This window comes from Petromyzon marinus, chromosome 50 (genome assembly GCF_048934315.1).
Source record: "Petromyzon marinus isolate PM22_M1 ecotype Great Lakes invasive population chromosome 50, UKy_Petmar_22M1.pri1.0, whole genome shotgun sequence".
In the NCBI taxonomy this organism is placed as follows: Eukaryota; Metazoa; Chordata; class Hyperoartia; order Petromyzontiformes; family Petromyzontidae; genus Petromyzon; species Petromyzon marinus.
In genome coordinates this window covers 6,591,246-6,611,410 of record NC_133716.1, presented here as the reverse complement: position 1 = coordinate 6,611,410, position 20,165 = coordinate 6,591,246, and the positions used below count along the sequence as shown (strand labels likewise).

The following is a 20,165-nucleotide window of genomic DNA, read 5'->3' as shown; positions in this document are numbered from 1 at the left end:
TTGTGTGGTCTTGGGTCAGCAATGGCTGGACGTAAACGTGACGTCACGTAAAATTATTATTTTTTTGTTTTACTTCACTTGCCAAAAAATTCCAGCTCGGATGAAATATTATTGTTAGAAATGTAACGAATATCCGTTGCGAAGTGTTTAAAGGTGTGACCCTGGGGGTGGATAAAGGGGACCATTGAAGCGTCTTCAAAAGTAGTTCTGAAGACTCATCTTCTGTGGGCCATTCTCCACCACAGGGCGTGGGTGCTCCACGATCGTTATCGGAATGTATTTTGCGATGTTGTTGCGTTGGCAGTGGTGCCACAAGCCCGATTAATACTAATTTTAAAAGGAGGAATATACAACATGCGATGTGTCCATGAGTAGCTCTCCTTAATGACTCTTCAAGCACAACATTTTCCAGTCGACCATTTATTTGGTAGTTCATAGATACGCAACAAACACAAACGTACAACGCGTGTAATTCTAGTTTACCCTTTTGAGGATACTTTAGTTAAATAACTATTTCATCGCTTTGTTCTCAGTAATGAAAATACAATGATTGATATAAATTATACGATGACTCCACAGACCCACAGTAACATGCCTCCAAAGTGTTAAAAAGTTTGAAATTGCATTGATTTAAAAGCCACACCAAACAGCGAGCCCCGAGTGACCGCATTCACAGGAAATATCAGGCCAATGCCACTAAAATGTAAAATATCATGTAACATCATTGTCAGTGACGTGAACACTTGATGACAAGGAATTGAGAGTGAGTGCTTCTTAGTACTGGGCATATGTGAAAAAAGAGCTTCATGGCTCATCGGATTTTATGGAGAATATATCAAGATTCTGATTCTGATAGTAACACGGTAAAACAGGCGGTGGGAAATTTGACGGAGCACTCTTTTTGTAGTTATTTGAGAAAATCCGTCGAAATAAAGAAATTAAAATGGACGCAAGCACATGCTTTTGAACGGAAAGGGTTCGACGGGAAATCCCAGCATTCTTTGAATCTTAAGATGACATCATCTTCTTCTTGGTTCTTTCGGTAAAGTCACGTAGAATGGAAATAAAATAATATAAATAAAACATAATAAAATAAAATTATAAAATTATCATGACATCATCTCTTCTGAAAAGCATCTACAAACAGCTGCTGGTGGCCCACCAATTCAATGGCCGCTAAAAGTGTGGCATTTTATTTTATGTTTGCAGCAGAATTATATACTGGTCTCCCTGTTATGAGAACTTATCGGGATAGCATAGCCATCAGAGGTATAAATAAATCACCCGTTGATTCATTAATTGATATAGATTATTAAGCTCGTGATACTTTTCTTGATTATCGCGAATAAGATTCGATGGTTTTCAGTGTGCGTGTCACACACAAGGTAACGATTCCTCGTGCTCGCTGCAGCCACTCGAGGCCGATTCATTCACAGCATTGCTAAACAATACAAATATAGATTCCAATTGTGGCAATTTGTCGAATCGCAGGGGTTGCGGAGAATCATTGCTCCTACAACGATCACCATCGCCTTGCCACTGCCAATTATATTTAAGGAATTTACACTGTGCAACAACTTTTTTGAATACGCCAAAAAAACACAATCGTAAATAATACTTTTTATTTACGTACTAGGCAGGACCCTTGCCCAAAACGTCACGCATTATATGCTTCTTTTTAATTTTAAGGCGACAGCGTTGGCGATGTGTTTTCGTTGATTGTGCTCGCGCACCGCTACCAATGCAGCAGCAACAGCGTCACCAAAAATTGATTATTATTTTTGTTTACACTGTTTTTTTTTACTTTTGCAGAAAATAGATGATTAAAAGTCCATGCCATCAGCTCGTTTGAGTCGGCGGCTATCATGTGCTGCAGAGCGTATACGAGAAATAACGATGTCATCTTAACATGCAAAGTATGCTGGGACTTCGTGCTGTGCTTTTGGCGCTTAGACCGCCTGTTTTTCCGCCAAATCGAGCATGATATTTGCACCACGAAGAACAACGCGCGCAAATATGTCCTGTGAGCGGAACCCACGGACTGAACACGGAGTGATGGAACCTCATTCAGCAGCGATCGTAACTTACATAATTTACTTACATTAAGATTCATAAATAAGACAATGCCGACGATGGGGAAACAACAACAACAGACAATGAAAACGGACACGCAACTTTTCTTCATGTTCAAATAAATAATACCACCGTACGCAACTTTGTTTTCCGACTGAAAAGTTGTAAATAAATTCTGCACGTTTAAATATTATATATATATTTTTGTATACTATTTGCGCAAAGTAGGTAGTAAACGAGACGATGGTGTATTAGCAGCCATGTGACGAACGGGTGCGACAGTTACAGCCCGACGGAGAGACGGCAGCAGCAGCAGCATTTGTAAATGGGTGCGATTGTCTCACCGAACAACAGCAGTGTTTACACACGGTGGATCATGGGGGTGGTGGTGGTGGTGGTGGAAAAGTTAGTGGGCAGCGGTGGTTAGCGAGCAACGCTACGGACCCGACTACCCGAGTTTGATTCACGGCCAACACGGCCAACACCAGCGACGATCATCCGAACCCCGTCCCGAGCCCCGCCTAGGTCGCCTCAGTCTCAAACGAGTACAACAGTGGCCAGGGCGTAGTTGCTGGCCACCTTGTGGGTCGTGCCGCCGTTCACAGAGTGCTCGCTGACAGCACTTGCCACAACAGTCTGTTACAAGCTATTACGGGGTGTGGGCGGGGGTCTTTGGTGGTGGGAAAGTTATATAATTCTGTACCGTGCCCTCGCTCGCTCCGATTTACGAGCGAGCAGGAACAAACTGACCAAAACAATGCTGGCTCAACCTCACTTATAGATAACGCCATGCAGCCGTATGAAAAGAGTTCGTACCAAAGTGACACGCCGTGAGCTTTGCTTAGACGTAAGGAAAGGTTTCATCGCACGGATGTGTTATTAAATGATGGCACTGGCTTCGACTGATGGACTCTGCTTGTGGTTGTCAGCTGTGTGGCTAAAGGTGCAGCCCCGCGTTTGCCTGCACGCGGCACTGCATGTCAGAAGGGCCCTCTCGCTCGAGAGAACTCTGAATAGGAGGGTATATTTTTTAGCGCCTCTCTTCCACGCTGGCCTGGTTTGGAGTACCCACACTTTATCCCACTACACAACAACCTGACGATGGGTAAACTGTGGTTGCACCCGTTTGTACCACGGGCTGGACAGAGACGAGGGGTATTTAATAAACTTGCCCCGTTGTTTCTACGGCCGCGCACGGGGCATGGAATGAATCAAACCGGCGAACCTCTGGATTGCAAGTCCAGTGTAACCTTATTCACATCTCGATGTAGTTTACATATAAGTGAAGTAGGACGTATCATTACTTACGACTCGTGAATTGACTATACACGGTTCAGAAAGAGTGGAATATTCTGTTCGGTGGGTGAAGACTAAGAAATCAGGATTTAATCTGACTGGCTTCTTTCATAAGAGTTGGCAAAAATAATGATTCCTTTGCTTCCACGGAACATAAACGGCCTCTCTTTAGTTTCGTGTGTGCGTGTAACGCCATGCACAACCGCGTGTGCATTTGACGGCTCCGTTTCCAGTTCAGCAGTTCAAACGTATTATTAGACCGCAGATTCTTCAAGATTTCACACCAAGTCGGAGGAGCTTCCTCGCCCGCAAAGCTTCACGAAGCGTAATTTAATCGATCGAAATAATATAACGCACGCGGCGTTCATTCGGCTGTCCACGCGAATTCAGACAGCCGTGCAGCTCGGTGTGTCCGTCCATCCGTCCTTGCGCGAGTGCGCGCAAGTGTACGCGAGTGTGCCGGAGTGTTGCCGGAGTGTGCCGGAGTGCGCGCGAGAATTCCGTGGGTTTTGCGGGGTGTGCAGTGGCGGTGCCGGCCCATTTGGGGGCAGCCGCAGTACGTGTAGCGGTTCGCACGCTGCGATACGAACCCGGCGAGCAAAGTTCGATTCCCGCTCGCGGCTACCAACACAGGTGCTGGGCCTCCCCTGGGTCGACTCAGCCTCAAATTAGTACCTCGTGTGGTGTGCCAAAACATTGCCACTGGGGAGACAAAGACGGCCTGACGTGGTGCTGGCCATCCCACCCCCTTGTGTGACGTGCCCGTCTTAATCGGTGCTCGCTAACAGCACTTGCCCCAAACATATATTGAGGCTATAACGGGGCTCTTTGTCTTTGTATCCAACTTATAGGATGCAGATGCATGCAATGTTTTCCATATTAGTGGTGAACGTCCACTGCATTTCAGGTCATCACCTTGCAAAGAAATCAATTTCGTATGTACGGAGGTATTTTTTAAACTTTTTTTGCTTTTTGGCCGGCGAAAAGAGCACAGCTGCACCCGTGTTGCTGATGACTCAAAGGAGGTTTGAAACCCCACGTAAAATGATTCGTCTGTTGAGAATGCACACTCATGTGCGCGCGTGCCGATGCTTTCGCGTATAGGTCGTGGTATGCGTAAGGAAACTGGTGGCAGTTGACGGAATATCCACCCAAACTTATCGAAACCACGGTAAAAAGGATTTATTTGTGTGTGCATGCACGTGTGTGTGTGTGTGTCTGTGTGTGTGTGTGTGGAGCGGTAGTGTAGCGGTTAGCGCGCTGCGCTATGAACCCGGCGACCTGGGTTCAATTCCCGTTCACGGCCAACACTAGTGGCAATTATCTGAACCGGTCCTGGGCCTCTCCTAGGTCGACTCAGCCTCAAATCAGTACCTGGCGCGGTGTGTAAACATCGTCACTGGGGAGACAAAGGCGGTCGGGCATGGTGCTGTGTACCATTCCGGCCTTCATAGGTGCTCGCTAACAGCACTTGCCCCTGCAGTCTGTTAATGCTATACGGGGGATCTCTGTCTTTGTGTAACCGGAGTCGGTGGTGGCCACTGCTTTGACGCCCAGTGGGCATCTCACAGTGCCAACGAGGTGAAAAGCTCATGCCCCTTCTCGGTCAACTTTCCTCTCGTGATCAAAGCCATAGATATTACTCCGCTGTGTGGCCTCCGGCCATACGTTGTTGGGTTGTCATGGCAATCCGGCTGGACTGTGTTACTTGTTTCCTTTAGTTTACACGTTTCTTCAATGCATCACTTTCTTTTTCTTGCAGTGAACTGTAAATTGCCCGCGATGGCACGTGAAACCCCAGGTTAGTCTGTGCTCATGGCGTACCAGCGGTTTGTGGATTTTCCATAATGTGAGTAATAATTTAATAATGGTTTTCAGCGCTTCGTCAATTCACTGCTGGACGGTCTCTGTAAAGCTGCGTCGTTTTTTTTTTTGGCCATACTTCACCACGCTGGTCAGTGCGGATTTGCTGAACCAGTGCGGGTGCCCGGGACCGGTTCAGATATCACTCGCCGCTGATTTTAGCCCTTGCTGGGAATTTAACTCGGTCCTTCTGGGTTCACAGCATTGGGCATTAATCACTGCGCTCATGCTTGCACCCTGGGTTTTCCATAAGGGACGATTTATAATAAATCAGTTTCAGACATTGTACATTTAATATACCATAGGTATTATTTTCAAAGTACACCCTTCTTTGGTGAGTTAATACGTTTGGCGGTGCCCTTTGCCAAAATAGTTTTAGACGATAAAACGCGAATGTAATAAGTGATCTGTTTTTCTTCATCTATGCCTCTCTTGTTATTTTGCATCTACACCTTGACATATTTTTGGAGTTCCGATTAGTCGTAAAAAAAAAAAATCATTTTCCGCCTTGTGCCCTATCCCCTCCCATCACGGTTCAGTGCAGCACACCACAGCGCCTTACGTTAAATGTTGTACTTTGAACCCGCACAACATGTCAGGTAAAAGGTGGCAGCCCTGCAATTACTCGCTCACACCACTGCTGGTGGAAGGGCCTCCGCTCGAGGGGAGTCGCTTGAGGGCCCCTCGAGGGTGCTTGGCCTACTCTTCCACACTGTCCGGACGTATTTTAAGAGGTGAGAGTGCCCACACTTTACCCCACCGCACGCGACCTGCCTCTCGACTAGCTGTGCTGTACCCATCTCTACTGCCGGGTCGACAGAGGTGAGGAGGGAGAGGGGGAAGCCATAAATCTTGCCGAAGATCTAACGTAACGTAACATAAATTAACATATAAAATAAAATAACACCGTGTCGTTTAAATAGTTCAACGTACGTATCGTTATAGCAGTAACACGCTCTTGCTTGCATGCATTTTCACTGGGTGACAACAGTGCAAAATCAGAAAGTGGAGGAAATTCAGAGGTCAGTAAAGTACTTTCCAAAAATGCCTTCGTGGTGCACGCCGATGAGTTTGCAAACCAATTAGCGATCGTAACTTCATTTTCTAGATGTTTAACGTCCCAACAACTTGAGCTCCACATACCCGCCGAGGGCTGGATCGCCCCTTGGAGCCAAAACGAGCGAGATTAAACTTTTAGTCTGTTTATCCTTTGCGCGCACCCGTCTAAGTGACGTTTTGTACTCCACTTTTGGCGACTGATACCCGGGCGGAAATAATTGTAATTAAGCGAGCGCACATCTTCGTCACCTCTGTGTGTGTTTTTGGGTTCTTGAATTAAATCAAATAAAAGAGGGCTGATTAATAAGGTTTGGAATGCGACAGATTTTGCGAGAGAATCTCTCGACACGTTCATTGGCCTCGCTCGTTCGCCTCGTTTCGATATTCCACCATGGGTCATCTTTCTTCAGTTGCTCACTCAATACCGCTGCCGTAAGTGAATCGAAAAGTCTTCGACGGCCAATGATTTTGCCACGCTGCAGCCACTTAAGAGCTCGCTCCGCAAACGCGTTGCTCCAGTTGCTCGAGCCACATTGGTAGCTGCGTGTACAATGGCAGCGGCAATCGGAAGGGTTCTAAGGCTCCTTTTATAATTTGCCGGCTACAGTAACTCGCCTTGCCAGGAATTCGTAAAAACGCCCGCAACTGAGACAAGTGCGCAACGCGTACACGCACGCATGTACACGCGCGCACTCACACACACACACACTCACTCCGGACGTAGCAATGAGCAATTTCCTCTCGCGCTACGCGCAACAAGAAACGCGTTCTGCAGACGTGGCGGACACTGATCGGCTGCAGCGGGGCCCTACAATGAAGGCGCCGAGTTTGTGTCGGAACATCTTTGTTGAGCATGACCGTCAATTTTTCTGTTTTTTTTTTTTAATGACACCGTTAATGTTATTTGAATTGTTATCGCTTCCTGCGGAATATCCCGTGTCATTTCACGGCGGGCTTTTTTTTTTGTACGTTGGTGACCTCTAAAGATGCGGTGGCAAGCGGAGGTCTCCTATCCGATGCCGGTTTTCCCGCGCCTCGGGATCCCGGCAAGCGCACTCGCCTTGGAAGTCACATGGCTGTCCGAATGGAATCACCTGCAGGGCCAAGCGAAACAAAAACGCAACGGTTAGAATTGATTGCCACATTTATAGGTCACGCTCCCCCCCCTCCCCCCGCCATATATTTGCATTCGAAGTAAAGTCAGGCTCGAACGATGGTCCAGGGACTCACTGATTCAGACCAGAAACCACTCTTCTCACTGGCGATCGGGTCACCGTCAATGCCAGTGTGCTGTCGCTACTTCCACGGTTGCTGCTCCAATGAACTCGGCTCGTTTATTCCTCAACTCATTGTTGAGGATTCGGTCTACTCAGACTGACCGTTTCACATCGATTCATCTGCACCGTGTTTGGCCACCAATACTGCAGATCACAACACGACTCTGCTTTGCAACGCGCGACGTTGGAATTCCCTCCCGTCGTCTGTTGTTCCAAGATCTTACAACCTTTCTCAACTCCAGGGACGTATTCGCTGCTTGGTGTACTGCGCGTCTTTGGGCCTGTGCTCAGCAACTGTGATGAACAAATAAAATGCTGGGCTTCCCTTTACCAATAATTGGAAGATGACCAATTATTTCGTAACCAACAAAAGTTATTGGGATTTCCTGCTTGGATGGGATTCGTCTCCTTGTCTGTAGCTCTAAACTAGTGGTGGTAATTCCATATATCTATGACAAGGATCAGACTTTTAATCGGACAACCACTGTTGCAATATTTTCTAACATTAACAGAACGCTGCTTTTGGCCATATGCTTTTACACAGCCACATACAGGCTTTTTTTTTAATATTCCGCGGAGGGTGACTCTCATTTACTGAAGACTTGAAACTCCTCTCTCAGGGTTAATAATTTCACGGGCGCTTAAATCTTGAAAAATCGTCGGTTGTCCCCAAAATCCGAATCGGATGAAAAGCACACGGCGAAAGTTTTTACAGCTTGTCTCTACCACAGAGCTCCCACGCTGCTCACAAAAACAGTCGCCCGCCCCCCCCCCCTTCTCCCAGCTTCTCACAGCAAACATCGAAGGCTAACAGAAGACGGTGCTAAGAATAATCCAGGGGCAATTCCTCAGCTGCCTATTTCTGGAACTCTTACGATCGGGAGGGATGTTGCGACCGTGGCGTAATGGTAAGCACGCCGGACTTGCAATTTGGAGCTCGCTGGCTTGATTCCATCTTCCGGCGCGGTGGTTGAAGCAATGGCAACAAGTTTCTTAAGTCACCCCAAACGCCCCCCCCCACCCACCCATCACCGCCTCAAGTCCACAGCGCAGTGCAAATGGGTACTCCAGTTAGTCGATCGGCGGGTTGGGAGTGGTAAAGTGTGGGTTACACCCGCCTTCAACGACACGTGGCTAGCGCTAAAGAGACGTCGACCAAAAGATGCCCTCTTAAGAGGTCGCCGCAGTGGGCGGTCCTTCGGCGACCAGCAGCGGCGTGAGCAAGCGATTGCACGGCTGCGCCTTGTGAACTGGAGCAAAGAGGGGCGGCGTCATGGCATTGGGCCGAGAAAACGTTTTCGTTTTGGCCACTCTCTCGTCCGGGCACTCCGCAGCCCCATGAATTGGCCCTTTTCATTCAACCTCGGCCGTCGTCGCTGCCACAAAGAGAAGGTATGAGCGATGTATTTTTTTTCTGCTGCTGCTGGATACAGTCCACCCCCCCGCCCCTCCCCCCCCGGCTAATGCGCCCCGAAGTACGTCTGTCGCATCCATGTGGAATGTCACAACGGGGCGATCGGAGCAGGGCCCCCCCATGTTTTTTTTTTTTTTACGCCCGGCTGCTCCGCGAGGCACATCCCCCAGCGTGGCCAAAGGGAGCGCATCGCGACGGGGGAGCTCGTCGCTGCGGATCGTCGCTGCGAATCGTCGCTTGCTGGCACATTCCAAAAAGCTCCGAGATATCCGACGAATTAAATAGATCGATTACCCCCTGCCGATTGTCGGCTCGAGCACGCGGCTAATCGGATAAGGCAAAAATAATTGTGGGGGGGGGGGGAGGGGGGGGACAGGCGTTACTCTCCACGTGTGCCGCTGGACGGGAGGCGATAGGCGGGGTCTCTGTGACCTCATCGGCATCATCAGCCGTGTCAGGCTTGTAAGGGGGTTTCCTGCCGTCAGGGAGGCAGGATGTGGGGGCGGCCAACATTTTAAAAGGGGTCCAAGTATTCAGCTAAAAGTAAAGTAGTCAATGAGAATTTTGGAAATGGCCTCAGCTCTACTCTAAATCAGTGTCTTAAAAAAAAGAACTGCTCCACCATTTAAAAATATACATGCTGCCCTGGTGGCAAGCACTCAGATCCTAGGTTCTAATCTAGGCTTTGGCTGTCTATGATTATCCCAGGTTCTCAAGTGTAGTGAGTTAATGGTCTCAGACTGGTCACAGATGACTGCACAAAAGGAATCGTAATAATAAATGTACTTTTTCCATTTAATTTGCATGCATCCCAGCTCTAAGAATGTGTATATATGTATAATATCGGTTGCATGCCGTGCAACAAACATTTATCTGTAACAGGACTAGGAGGAAAGTGTTTTCCCCTTGTGTATGGATAAAATAGTCACTTGAAAGGGTCTCAGATATACTTCTGTAATAACTAGTTCTGTGGGTCACTTACTACCATGAGGTGATGCAATACTCTGCAAGAAGCACTTTGTCTCATCACATGAAACTGACATAACAATTGTAATACAATTGGGATGGGGGGAAAAGACACATAATTTAATGTACATGATGCATTGCCTGTTTTAAGAGGTGTATTGCAGCTTTAATCTGCTAATGTGCACGTACAAAATATTTGTTTCCCCAAAAACATCTACAAACATGATTTATAATAGATGTTTGGGTCAGATCACCACGTAAGTGCAATGCAAATGTGTGTCGTACACCGTCCTCCACCCGACACAACCAAGCCGTCAATTAAAAAAGAAACTCGCCAATGTATCAATGCCTCAGCACACTGACATTGTGTGTCGGAGATAAATCCCACAACATTTGAAAATTTGAAATCAAGTGACCTGGTGGCTTTTTTTTAATCACGATGGGCGTTGATCGGTCAACGTGAACTGTACCTGTGTGCGAACTGGTAGGTGCAGAGGGTTGGAGTGAAAATCCTGGTGTAGAAAATTGCGCACATCAGTCACTTTCCAAGGCTGTATATGACAGACAAGTAGGCACGTGACAACGCACTGATCCATTTAATTAAAATCGAATTTCTTATGATCACGTTATACATACACATGTTTCAAGACGTATGTGTGTGTACGAATTTACGATTTACCATTCTTCAAAATCACACCACTGTTAACGATTCATAATTGACCTTTGCGTTCAGTCACGTAATGATCATCTCGTTTACAGGACCCTTCACAACCCGACAAGGCCAACCGAATTAATTTGTCACAAACTTACAAGCGTTATAATAGTTTCAGCTCACAGCGGTGAAGTTGAAGAACGGTTTTCAAAGTCCAGTTTACCCGATTGATACTGCAATAATTGCATCAAATTGCTAACTCTGGTTAGATACTAATTGTAGATACTAAATGCGTCTAATTGCTACCCTTGAATGCGAGAATTGTTTACTTGTTGCCACGACCAACCCTCCAGCAAAAACGCCGCTCGTGCTTTTCCATGTTTGAACACATGGCGGTTATAGCTACGAGAAATGTGCACGTGGTTTCGCAAGGAGCCTACAATAAGAGCCTCAGTTCTGCCAAGGTGTGGGAATTGCACTGGAGGTGAGTGATACGTACCATGGAATATTCCGCAAATGGAAAGAACAGCACGTGCTTTCAAAGGCTGTCTGGTTGAGCCTTTGTGTGGCCTCCTTGACAACGATTATTTTCTCGTAACTCTTAACAACAAAAAGTTCGGCTGCCTGCGTAGGATTTTTTTTCGCGGTCGTGGCCCTCCGCCGTGTTTATTTCGGGTCGCGCCCCGTTTACAACATTTTCGGCGCGATGTCCGACGTTTAGCTTGCGCGCGCCAAAGGTTGGGGCACGTGAAGCGAAACGTCGGACATCGCGCCGAACAACAGGCGCTGCAATCTGAATACACGACGGAGAGCCGTCACGTTGCGGTTATTAAATGCAGGGATGTAAAATGTATCATAATTGTTGAATGGTTGGTGAGCCGTTGATGCCAAATACATTTTAATTCACCGAGCGATAATAATATAACACATCTTGGTACGTATCTACGTGACTTTACCGAAAGGCCCAAAGAATATGGTTTCAGGTACGTGAATGCGATTGAAAATTCATTCATGATTTTAATATTGCACGGTATAATTACAACAAAAAATTACTGAACATGAAATACAACGGAGTATGAAAGCGACCGATGAAAACAAACTGAACAATTTAACTTTTTAATGATATAATGCCTGGGGAACAAAGTACAGGGCGGATACGTGACAAGGTAAGATATGTGAACTTCAAAAGAAAGATTACAGTTACGCCGTGCCAAAAAAAGATTGCACTGGGTGTGTGGATGGTTAATTGACTTCAGGGCAGACGTGCGACATTCTGCTTTATACAAAAATGTCCGTGTGCAGTGCGAGTAGCAGAGGTGTAAGATTGTACGTGCGGGAGATTTAAACGAATGGTCTCAATTCGAGGTCGGATTTGGTTTCTAGAATCAATAGTCAGAAGAGAAAAACTACTTCTTATCTAATGTAGCGGTCACTAGTGGCCTGTAGAGGTCACATTAACCCATTAAAAACAACGCGAAAATACAAAACAAAAAACATTACCGTGAGCTTGTGAATCAAGATTTATCGATGAATCGATGTGCTATTATGCCTCACGGCGTGCGATTCGTATACAAGCTAAATTTGAGACAAAAACCTTTAAACGTTTATTGTTTGTGGTCGCGCCATTCAAATCAGATGAACACGTGTCAATTATTTGTACGTGAATAGCACACAACGGTAAGCAAGACGCATACCTTTTTGCCCGTGAACACAACAACGCATTGTGTGGGGGGGGGGGGGGGGGTTCGAAATCAACTTGAAAAAGTGCATCCCATGCCCACCGTTAAACTTACACGAATGCAGCCTTGCCAATAAATTCGCTTTTTTTTCCGCCGCCCCCCCAACCTCCTCCTACACCTCCCCCCCCCTCCCCCCAACGCCGAATCGCGCCTCGTGCCTTACACGCGTCGCTCTGTTGGCGCACGGCGGCGCGAAGCCGTTACCTGTGAATGTGTTGTAATGTTTTGGAAAATCACCTCGGCCAAGACCGGGAGCTGCGCTTAAAAAAAATGCCGTTGCTGTTTTTTGCTACCGCGTGAGTCAGGCAGGAGCGGCGGGGCCCACAATACGCACTTGTGTTCGACCCAACACGGCCATCTCAGCAGCCACCTACCCGTGGGTGTCACGGGAGTCTGGGCAGCCTCCAAAATGTTTTCGCATGGGCTAATAGACAACCCCCAAAATGTTTAGATATGTCTAAGCAACACCCACCATCCCCTCCTCCCGCCCCCTTTTTTTTTAGAACATGGCTATGAGAGACAATCAGAAAACGTTTGTACGTGGCGCAAATCATTTTACAGCTGCAAATCGAACGACGGTAAAACTTCGATTGGATATGCGCATTGCGTCGTGGTATTTGCGATGGCGAGTTGTAAATGTTCGCGAGGCAGGTGTGGTTATGCATGCACAGCGTTGCGATATTAACACAGCTGACGAATTGGACACACGGAACTCGACCCCGCAATCAACCCCCATCACCCCACATAAGCAGTTTGGAACCCATTAGGCCAAATTAGGGTTGATGGCCCGTAATTTATCTAGCAGTCATCTGAAACGGACTCTTCTGCCGACAATTGCTCTAATGGAGTATTGACATGCCTTGAAACATAGACGTGTGCAGTTTTTTTTGTATATTTACAGAGCAAGCTATTTCGTCTGCGGTGTCCGTGTGCCTGCGTGTGCGAAATGACGTGGTGCACGGGGCGTCAGCGCGACGTGTTAGAGTGCACCGCGCTTCCAAACCCGGCAGCCTGCGCTTGATTCCCTTACATGGCTAACACCAGCGGTCGTTATCTGAACCGATCCCTGGGCATCCCCTAGCTTGACTTCGATTCCTGGCAACGCTTGCTACAGTAACTGCCAATTATCTTAACTCGGCAGGTTGATCCAACACACAATGAGTAAGCTGGTCTGATGCGGTCAATGCCAGCACTGGCAATGACCAAAATGCTTGGTGCGTTTGCCAGTCAAAACAAAACAAAACAAAAATTAGAACAGTGCCATCGTTTTGATTTAAAGCTTTCGTGACTGCAGTAATTCATATTCTTAGTTTTTTCGGTATATTGTTTTTTATATATATTTTATTATTTTGTTGTTTCTCTTCAACGTGACTTTACCGAAAAAACTAAGAATATAGTGCCATCGTTTTTGAACAAAACTTGCTCGACGTCTCTATGGCTAAAGGGGAGAAAATTGTGATGGTGCGTGTTCTTTATTATTATTATTATTTACGGAGTATATAGGCCAATAAATGTTACGTCTTGCCCATGTGTGGCCGTCTATCCAACAACACCACTCGTCAAGTTCAAATCAAACCACTGAGGGCGTTTGGTATTTGCGCCGTTCTTAGAGCGTGAGGCTATCGGTAAGGAACGAGCAACTTCCATAGACGGGTAGAGTCAACTTCCAGTGGGGGCGATGTTGCCGTTTTGCTCAATTAAGTAACACGAGGGCAATTTTCTCACCCGGCAAGTCCACAAAAACAAACTTAACATCATCCCAACGCCAATTCATAAATGGGCGTACATTCGCGGATAGAGCTGGCACCGCAATACATTTCTAAAATATTTTCTGAACAAATGTAATCATGTTAAGTGGTGTATCAGTGAGATAAACACTGATAAATCCCTCCCCCCACCCCCCCCTGCCAGAGGTTAGATGATAAATGTATGAAAATCATGGTTACAATTCGATCTATTTTTTTTGTTAACATCATGGTAAGATAAATGGTAGCAACTTCTTGTGGCCGGTGTGAATCCATTACATACCACGCACATCCGTTGCCCCACTGCTAGATGAGGGATTTTCTCATGCTGTCACCATACGGGTGATATATTTGAGTGGTATGAGTGGTGCGGTTATGCAGTGGTTAATACACTGTACTATGATCCATTTGACCTGGGTTCAATTCTAAGCTGCGGTGCGTGTTCAACCCAGCCTCAATTGAGCACCTGGTGTAGTGCACACTCATTAGTGCCACACGACCGCTTTGCCAGCCTTAACAGGTGCTCACCAACAGCACCAGTCCCAAACCAAAAGGCTACGTGGTTCAACGGTGGATCCTGTATTTGCGTGTGGTCACGGATGCACATGCATGATCGGTTGTGTGCGATTCTTTTTCACGCGTCGACTTTTGCGACCAATATTATCCACAGCAGAGGGTTTTTGGGTGAGATCCTTGTCGAAACAGGAGGAGGATTTCTCCACAACTTTGGCTGTCCGCCTGATAATGCTGGTTGAATTGTAAATGTTGTAGGTTTACTCTCCGAGTCACAGCAGTGCTGTACTAGTAAGGAATTGTCATGTTTTGTTTACGTGACAAACCTTACTAATTGACTTTGTCGGGTTATGGCGTGTTTGAAGACACATTTCTATTAATGCAATCTAACCCAAAAAAACTCTATTATGCGATTATTACCTGTGTGTGTGTTTTTGCAGAATGGCATTTACCTCTTTGGCATTGGCAGTAGAGGCACAGCAGTCTCCGCGGTCATACTGGCAGTAGGCCCGGTTATTATGAGGATCACACCAGCCGTCCCCTTTAAAGGTATCCTGCAAATATAATGAGCGAATGCATCAGAAACGACGCACCTTCACACGTATTCTTTCATATGGCAGCGTGACATTGCACAGGCAAATCCTTTTTTTTATTATTATCTCGTGCATATGTTGAACGTTATACATTTTGGTGAGACTTCTGGTTTAAATAAAATGATAATCACAGGTGCGTGTGGAAGGACAACAAACTAAACACAAATAACTGCTCTGAAGAAATGCATATTCAATGTAGATGATTTAAAAGTGCATAGCTCCAGTTGGCTTCCTAATAACGGAAGGAGAGCGTTCCAGACGGCCGCAGAAGCGCATCTGAAAGTGCGCGATGCAGCGGCCGTCTTTGTTCGACGGTCAGCCAGCTGTTCGATGGGAACAGCAAATTAAATGTTGAATCGTAAATAGTCTATGAAACACCGCGGCTGGATAAGGGCCTCCCAACACAGTGCGGGCGAAGGGGATAATCCAACCATACTTCGCCACAATGGTCAGTGCAGTTTGGCGAAGGCGGCGGGAGTTGGAGGGGTGGGCATCGTAGGTAAGGACGGTGGAACGCGCAAGTGAAATACAAGCGGTGGAATTTTCTGCGCCACATCTTGCCATGTCCAGTTAAATATCCTTTATATCGTCAAGTTCATGATGAGCATTTAAAACAAGGTCACGCATCGATTCGCCATTTAAATTGCACTGAATACGGTTCCTGAAGAGCCTCGATAGTGCTAGCTTGGGTGACCACCGTGCTTATCAGACATGTGTAATAGGTATCGCAGTCAGCAGAGGGCAGTGCAGAAAAATTAATTGCGATTCTGCTGCTTCCTCCACCTTCACTAACTGGGACTGACCAGCACGATGAAGTACGGGGCCTCATCGACTTACGAACATTCGACTAAGGAACTTTGAAAGATACGAACAAACATGTCCGTATGTCCAGTTGCCTGTTTGGATCCAGATTCGTAAGTTCAACCGCCGCGCGATAGACGGCGGTGGTTCTCCGGTGTCATCACCGAGCATTCCCCGCTGTGCGGTTCACTACGACGTTTTCCCTGCTTTTCACGAACATTATCAACCCCCATCGTGTCTCAGAAGCGTAAGAGCGGTGAAAGTGTTGAAGGTGGTAGTAAGAAGAACCAGTGGCATCTACATCTACATGAGATTATACAACTTTTAAAGCCATTCCCCGTGTTTAGAGTACATGCCCTACGTGTTTGGAATCCACGGGAGTAAAGTTGGGACTTGCGAACAAATTGACTTACGTTCGGACCTCTGGAACCTAACTCGTTCGTAAGTAGAGGAGTCCCTGTTTAGAAAACACCCCCGCGGCTAGCCAGGCATGGGGACCCCCCCCCCCCGGGGACCCCCCCCCTCCTTCACCAAACAGCGCATTGGCAATAACAGAGGCGGTTACGTGAAGACAACTTGTAAAAGCGCGACCGCTACACGTCAAATCGTTTGAACTCGCAACCCCTACGTGCCCAGTCGAGGGGCTCGCGCTTACGACGGCCGGTCGCCGCCTCCCCTTCCGCGAGGGCGCAAAAACAACAACAACAACAACAAACACCACCGGGCAAGGGAGCGCGTACAACTCGGGAGAGAAGAGAGAGGAAAGAGGGGGGGGGGGGGGGTGGTGGGTGAGGGGCACGGAAGGACGAGTCCCCTCTTTTCAATCGTAAGCTCAGCGCGGGGGGGAGAGGTGCTAGGGGAGGGGGAGGGGCGCCAAATCGCCGTCAGATGAAAGAGCCCGGCCACTCGGGGGCGACACGGTTAAGTTTTGGCAACGAAATGAAATATTCAGGGGGAACAGTTGGCCCCACGTGAAGGGCCCCCCCCCCCCCCACCGCTGAAGCTCGAGAGAGGCACGCAGGATTTTCGGTCATTGCGTCAGCGATCTGGAACCGGATCTGTCGGTGTGCTGCAGCGGTGTGCGCTGCATCGCGCATGTCATCACGTTGTGCGTGACATTTCCACCACTCCGAATGGGGGTTCAACAAGTGCGGTGAGCTCATTTCAATGGGCTAGCTGCGTTCGTGTTTTTAAGAGCGACGTTTTACTACCTCGGCGCGTATGTGGAACACTTCATACAAAATATGGCAAGTCTTGAGCGCGGCTTTCTCGTTAACAGTACTAACTGTAAATCAACAATATATCGTAATGGAAATATAACGTTACAGAAATATAAGGGGAAGGTGGTGGTGGTGGTGGTGCAGCGGTTAAGCGTACTGCGACTCTGAACACTATGACACAAATCCGATTCCTGGCCATGGTCAACATCCACTGACCAACAACGTGGATAGACTGAACACGAGAGTGCTCTGACATTATTTGGCACGCGCGTAGGGCGAACGGATATGCACAACCAATTTCTACACGATTGTGCAATGGAAGAACACGTGTGCGAATGCTGTAATGAATACAGTTTTCATTCAAAGGTATCAATTGAAAATGCTCCCTCCCTCGTGTTGTGATACAAATCTCACGGTAAACACTGGCTCCCTTGCGCCCAGTGACTGACAGCTTTGCGCGTTGCTGTGCAGTCTGCAAACGGCTAGGGGAGCGTGTTTTATGTTTTCCACCGGGAGAGCTTTTTCACCCCTTGACTTGGTTTTGGATTTGGTGACCTTCCCCCCCACCCAGCGCCAAGACGCACACACTTTCGACAAATAACACTGTGTAAGAAAACATGTTTTTTGTTCCTGGGTAGTAAAAAAAAGTTTGCTTTTGTGACCAGGACACAAAGCAAAGTTAATAATCCACTCCATTAATAACACTGTGTAACACATTTATTATTTTGTTCCTGGGTCGTGTTATTTCACAATTTATTACGCCGCAAAAGAACATGAAATGACTTTTATTCCCCACAAACTTTGCTTTTGTGACCAGGACAGTGATATTTAGGAATTGACCTATTTTCAATGAGAAAACGTGGTGTGCATTTGTGTCATTCCTTCACATGAAGTCCTGGTCACAAAAGCAAAGACTATTGTGGATAACAATAGTCGTTTTCTATACTTTTGAGGCATAAGCAATTTAAAAAAATGACGCTTATTACCCAGGAACAAAAATCGTGTTACATAGTGTCATTATCACGCCTGCCACCGGCGTGAACCTCGTCACGAACCCACGACGCTCTTTCGCGAAAGAGTTCTCCTGCGCGTTGTGAAAAAACAGGGCGGACTGCCGTGGGGTTTGTGTTTTGTTGCTGTTGTTGTTGTTGTGTGTCGCTTCGCTTAGAGCACAGCCAGCCCTACGGTCCGGTCCGTCAGTGTGTGCCGGACGGCCATGAGCTACGATTGTGCATCGTGGTTTCCACCCCCCCCACCCCCCTCGGGTTAACAACGAGGCGTGTGCGAGGAGGTCCACCGGGCCCCTGCGATCTTCTCGTCGTGCGTGTCGCCATCTCCCAGGAGGTAGCACTGTCAATTCCCGCTCCTCGCACATTCGCCAGCGACTTTGTATTTTTTTTTTGTCCGGGCGGTGGTGGAGGGGGGACCAGGGGGGGGGGGGGGTGAGAGCAATGTTTTATTTTACAATATAATTGCCTCTTAACATTTTTGAAGAGTTGGTCACACGATACCTCGTTGGCTTTAGCGCGCAACTTTCCAGGTTTTATGAATGCGCTCAATACAACTTCGGCTTCGCTATTAAAGGCGGTTGCGTTCGGCCGTTCGCCGCAGGTGTTTAATGTCGAGCGTCGGGGGGTTGAGCGCGCTTAGTTTTGTCCGTCGTTCACACCCCCCCCCCCCCCTGCCCGCCTGGGGAAAGCAGAACACACCCCCCCCAGATTTGGTGGTGGTAATGATGGGGCCATTCAACTCCAGGTGGGCAAAAACCAAACTTTGCTCAGAGGAACCAGCTGTTCCGTCTGCCTGTGTCGTTCTTCATAAGTCTTGGGATGCTTACATCCTTGATTGATTACTCGTATATGTGAAATGGCTTTCGTGTGTGTGTGTTTTGGAGCACAACGTGAGTTGCTCTCCGCAGGGATTGTCCTGTTACCGTGCCTCTGGTTAGCAGGTAACATTTTTGGCTGCGCGCTCATCGTTCCAATGATCAGGGCATACTCTGGAAGCTCTCAGTCAACATCTGCTTAATAGGTCACTTCTTGTTCTCTGTTGCCCGTGAAATCTGGAACTCCCTGCTCCTTATCTAGCTCTGTGCTCAACACTTTAATCTTCTCTTATACCCATGACTGATCGCTCTATGTAAAAACAAAAATGTAGAGCAGATGTATTCACATATCTCCGTCTGTTTTGGATGGTCCCAAGTGACATCCTACTTTCTGTGCAGCGTTTTGACATTCGGCCGCGTTTTCTCACGGCGTAAATCCAGGTCACGGTGTGCATATGTACACCTGTGTAAAACATTGTACTTTAAGTGGCTCATTGTCCCTTTTTATTTCAAGCTATACAAGATTGTCTCGAAATCTTCGATAAACCCGAAGTGTTTATAGTTTCAGGCTCGCGTTGGCAGGCCCCACTCCCTCGTCTGTCAGTTGAGATGTTGCGTCTGTGTAGAACTTCCTGAATATTTACGGCAATGGCCAGATCACGTGCAGTGTTGCCCCCATCTCGTCGGGTGTCAGAAAGAATTTGAGCCTTGGCCGGAGCTTTGACGGTGTGAGACCACCAGCATTTCCAGGTCGTCATGGGCAGCTCTGGAGCTACATGTTGGGCAGCAGAGTTCAGCAATGCTTCCACCTATCCGCTCCCTTGCCCTTTTACCGACCCATACCGAGCAATGTGGTGCGGTATGGTCAAGCAACACCTGCTGCCTTGCACGACAACGGGGGTAGGCCCTCATCCAGCAGTGGATTGACAAATAGGTCAAGAGGACATCGGGGCCCTAGCTGCGGTTGAATGCAGGCCACAACTAACGTCAGGAGCTTTCGACAATACGTGTAGTCTACTGGGGGGAGGGGGGGGATGCCCTGCTCCAAGTTCACAGGTGTTGGCACGGCTCGGCCTTGTACTTCAACAGCACGCCGTGAGAAGGCTGCCGAGAAGTTGAAATGGAAAGC

At 47.5% G+C, this 20,165-nt stretch overlaps 1 protein-coding gene across 2 annotated transcripts in view; it reads right to left on the bottom strand.

Moving 5' to 3' along the window:
- Nucleotides 1-404: 404 nt before the first annotated feature.
- Nucleotides 405-20,165, bottom strand: part of LOC116953181 (pappalysin-1-like) — a 126,495-nt gene continuing 106,734 nt past the window's right edge. Inside the window, exons 22-24 of one of the 2 annotated variants that reach the window (XM_076074839.1) lie at nt 15,050-15,151; nt 10,419-10,460; nt 405-7,385 (exon numbers count right to left, since the gene is read on the bottom strand). In XM_076074839.1, the coding sequence (XP_075930954.1) occupies nt 7,272-7,385; nt 10,419-10,460; nt 15,050-15,151 (258 nt within the window). In that variant the 3' untranslated portion in view covers nt 405-7,271. The remainder of the gene's footprint in view (nt 7,386-10,418; nt 10,461-15,049; nt 15,152-20,165) is intronic. The other variant, XM_076074840.1, reaches the window with a different exon arrangement.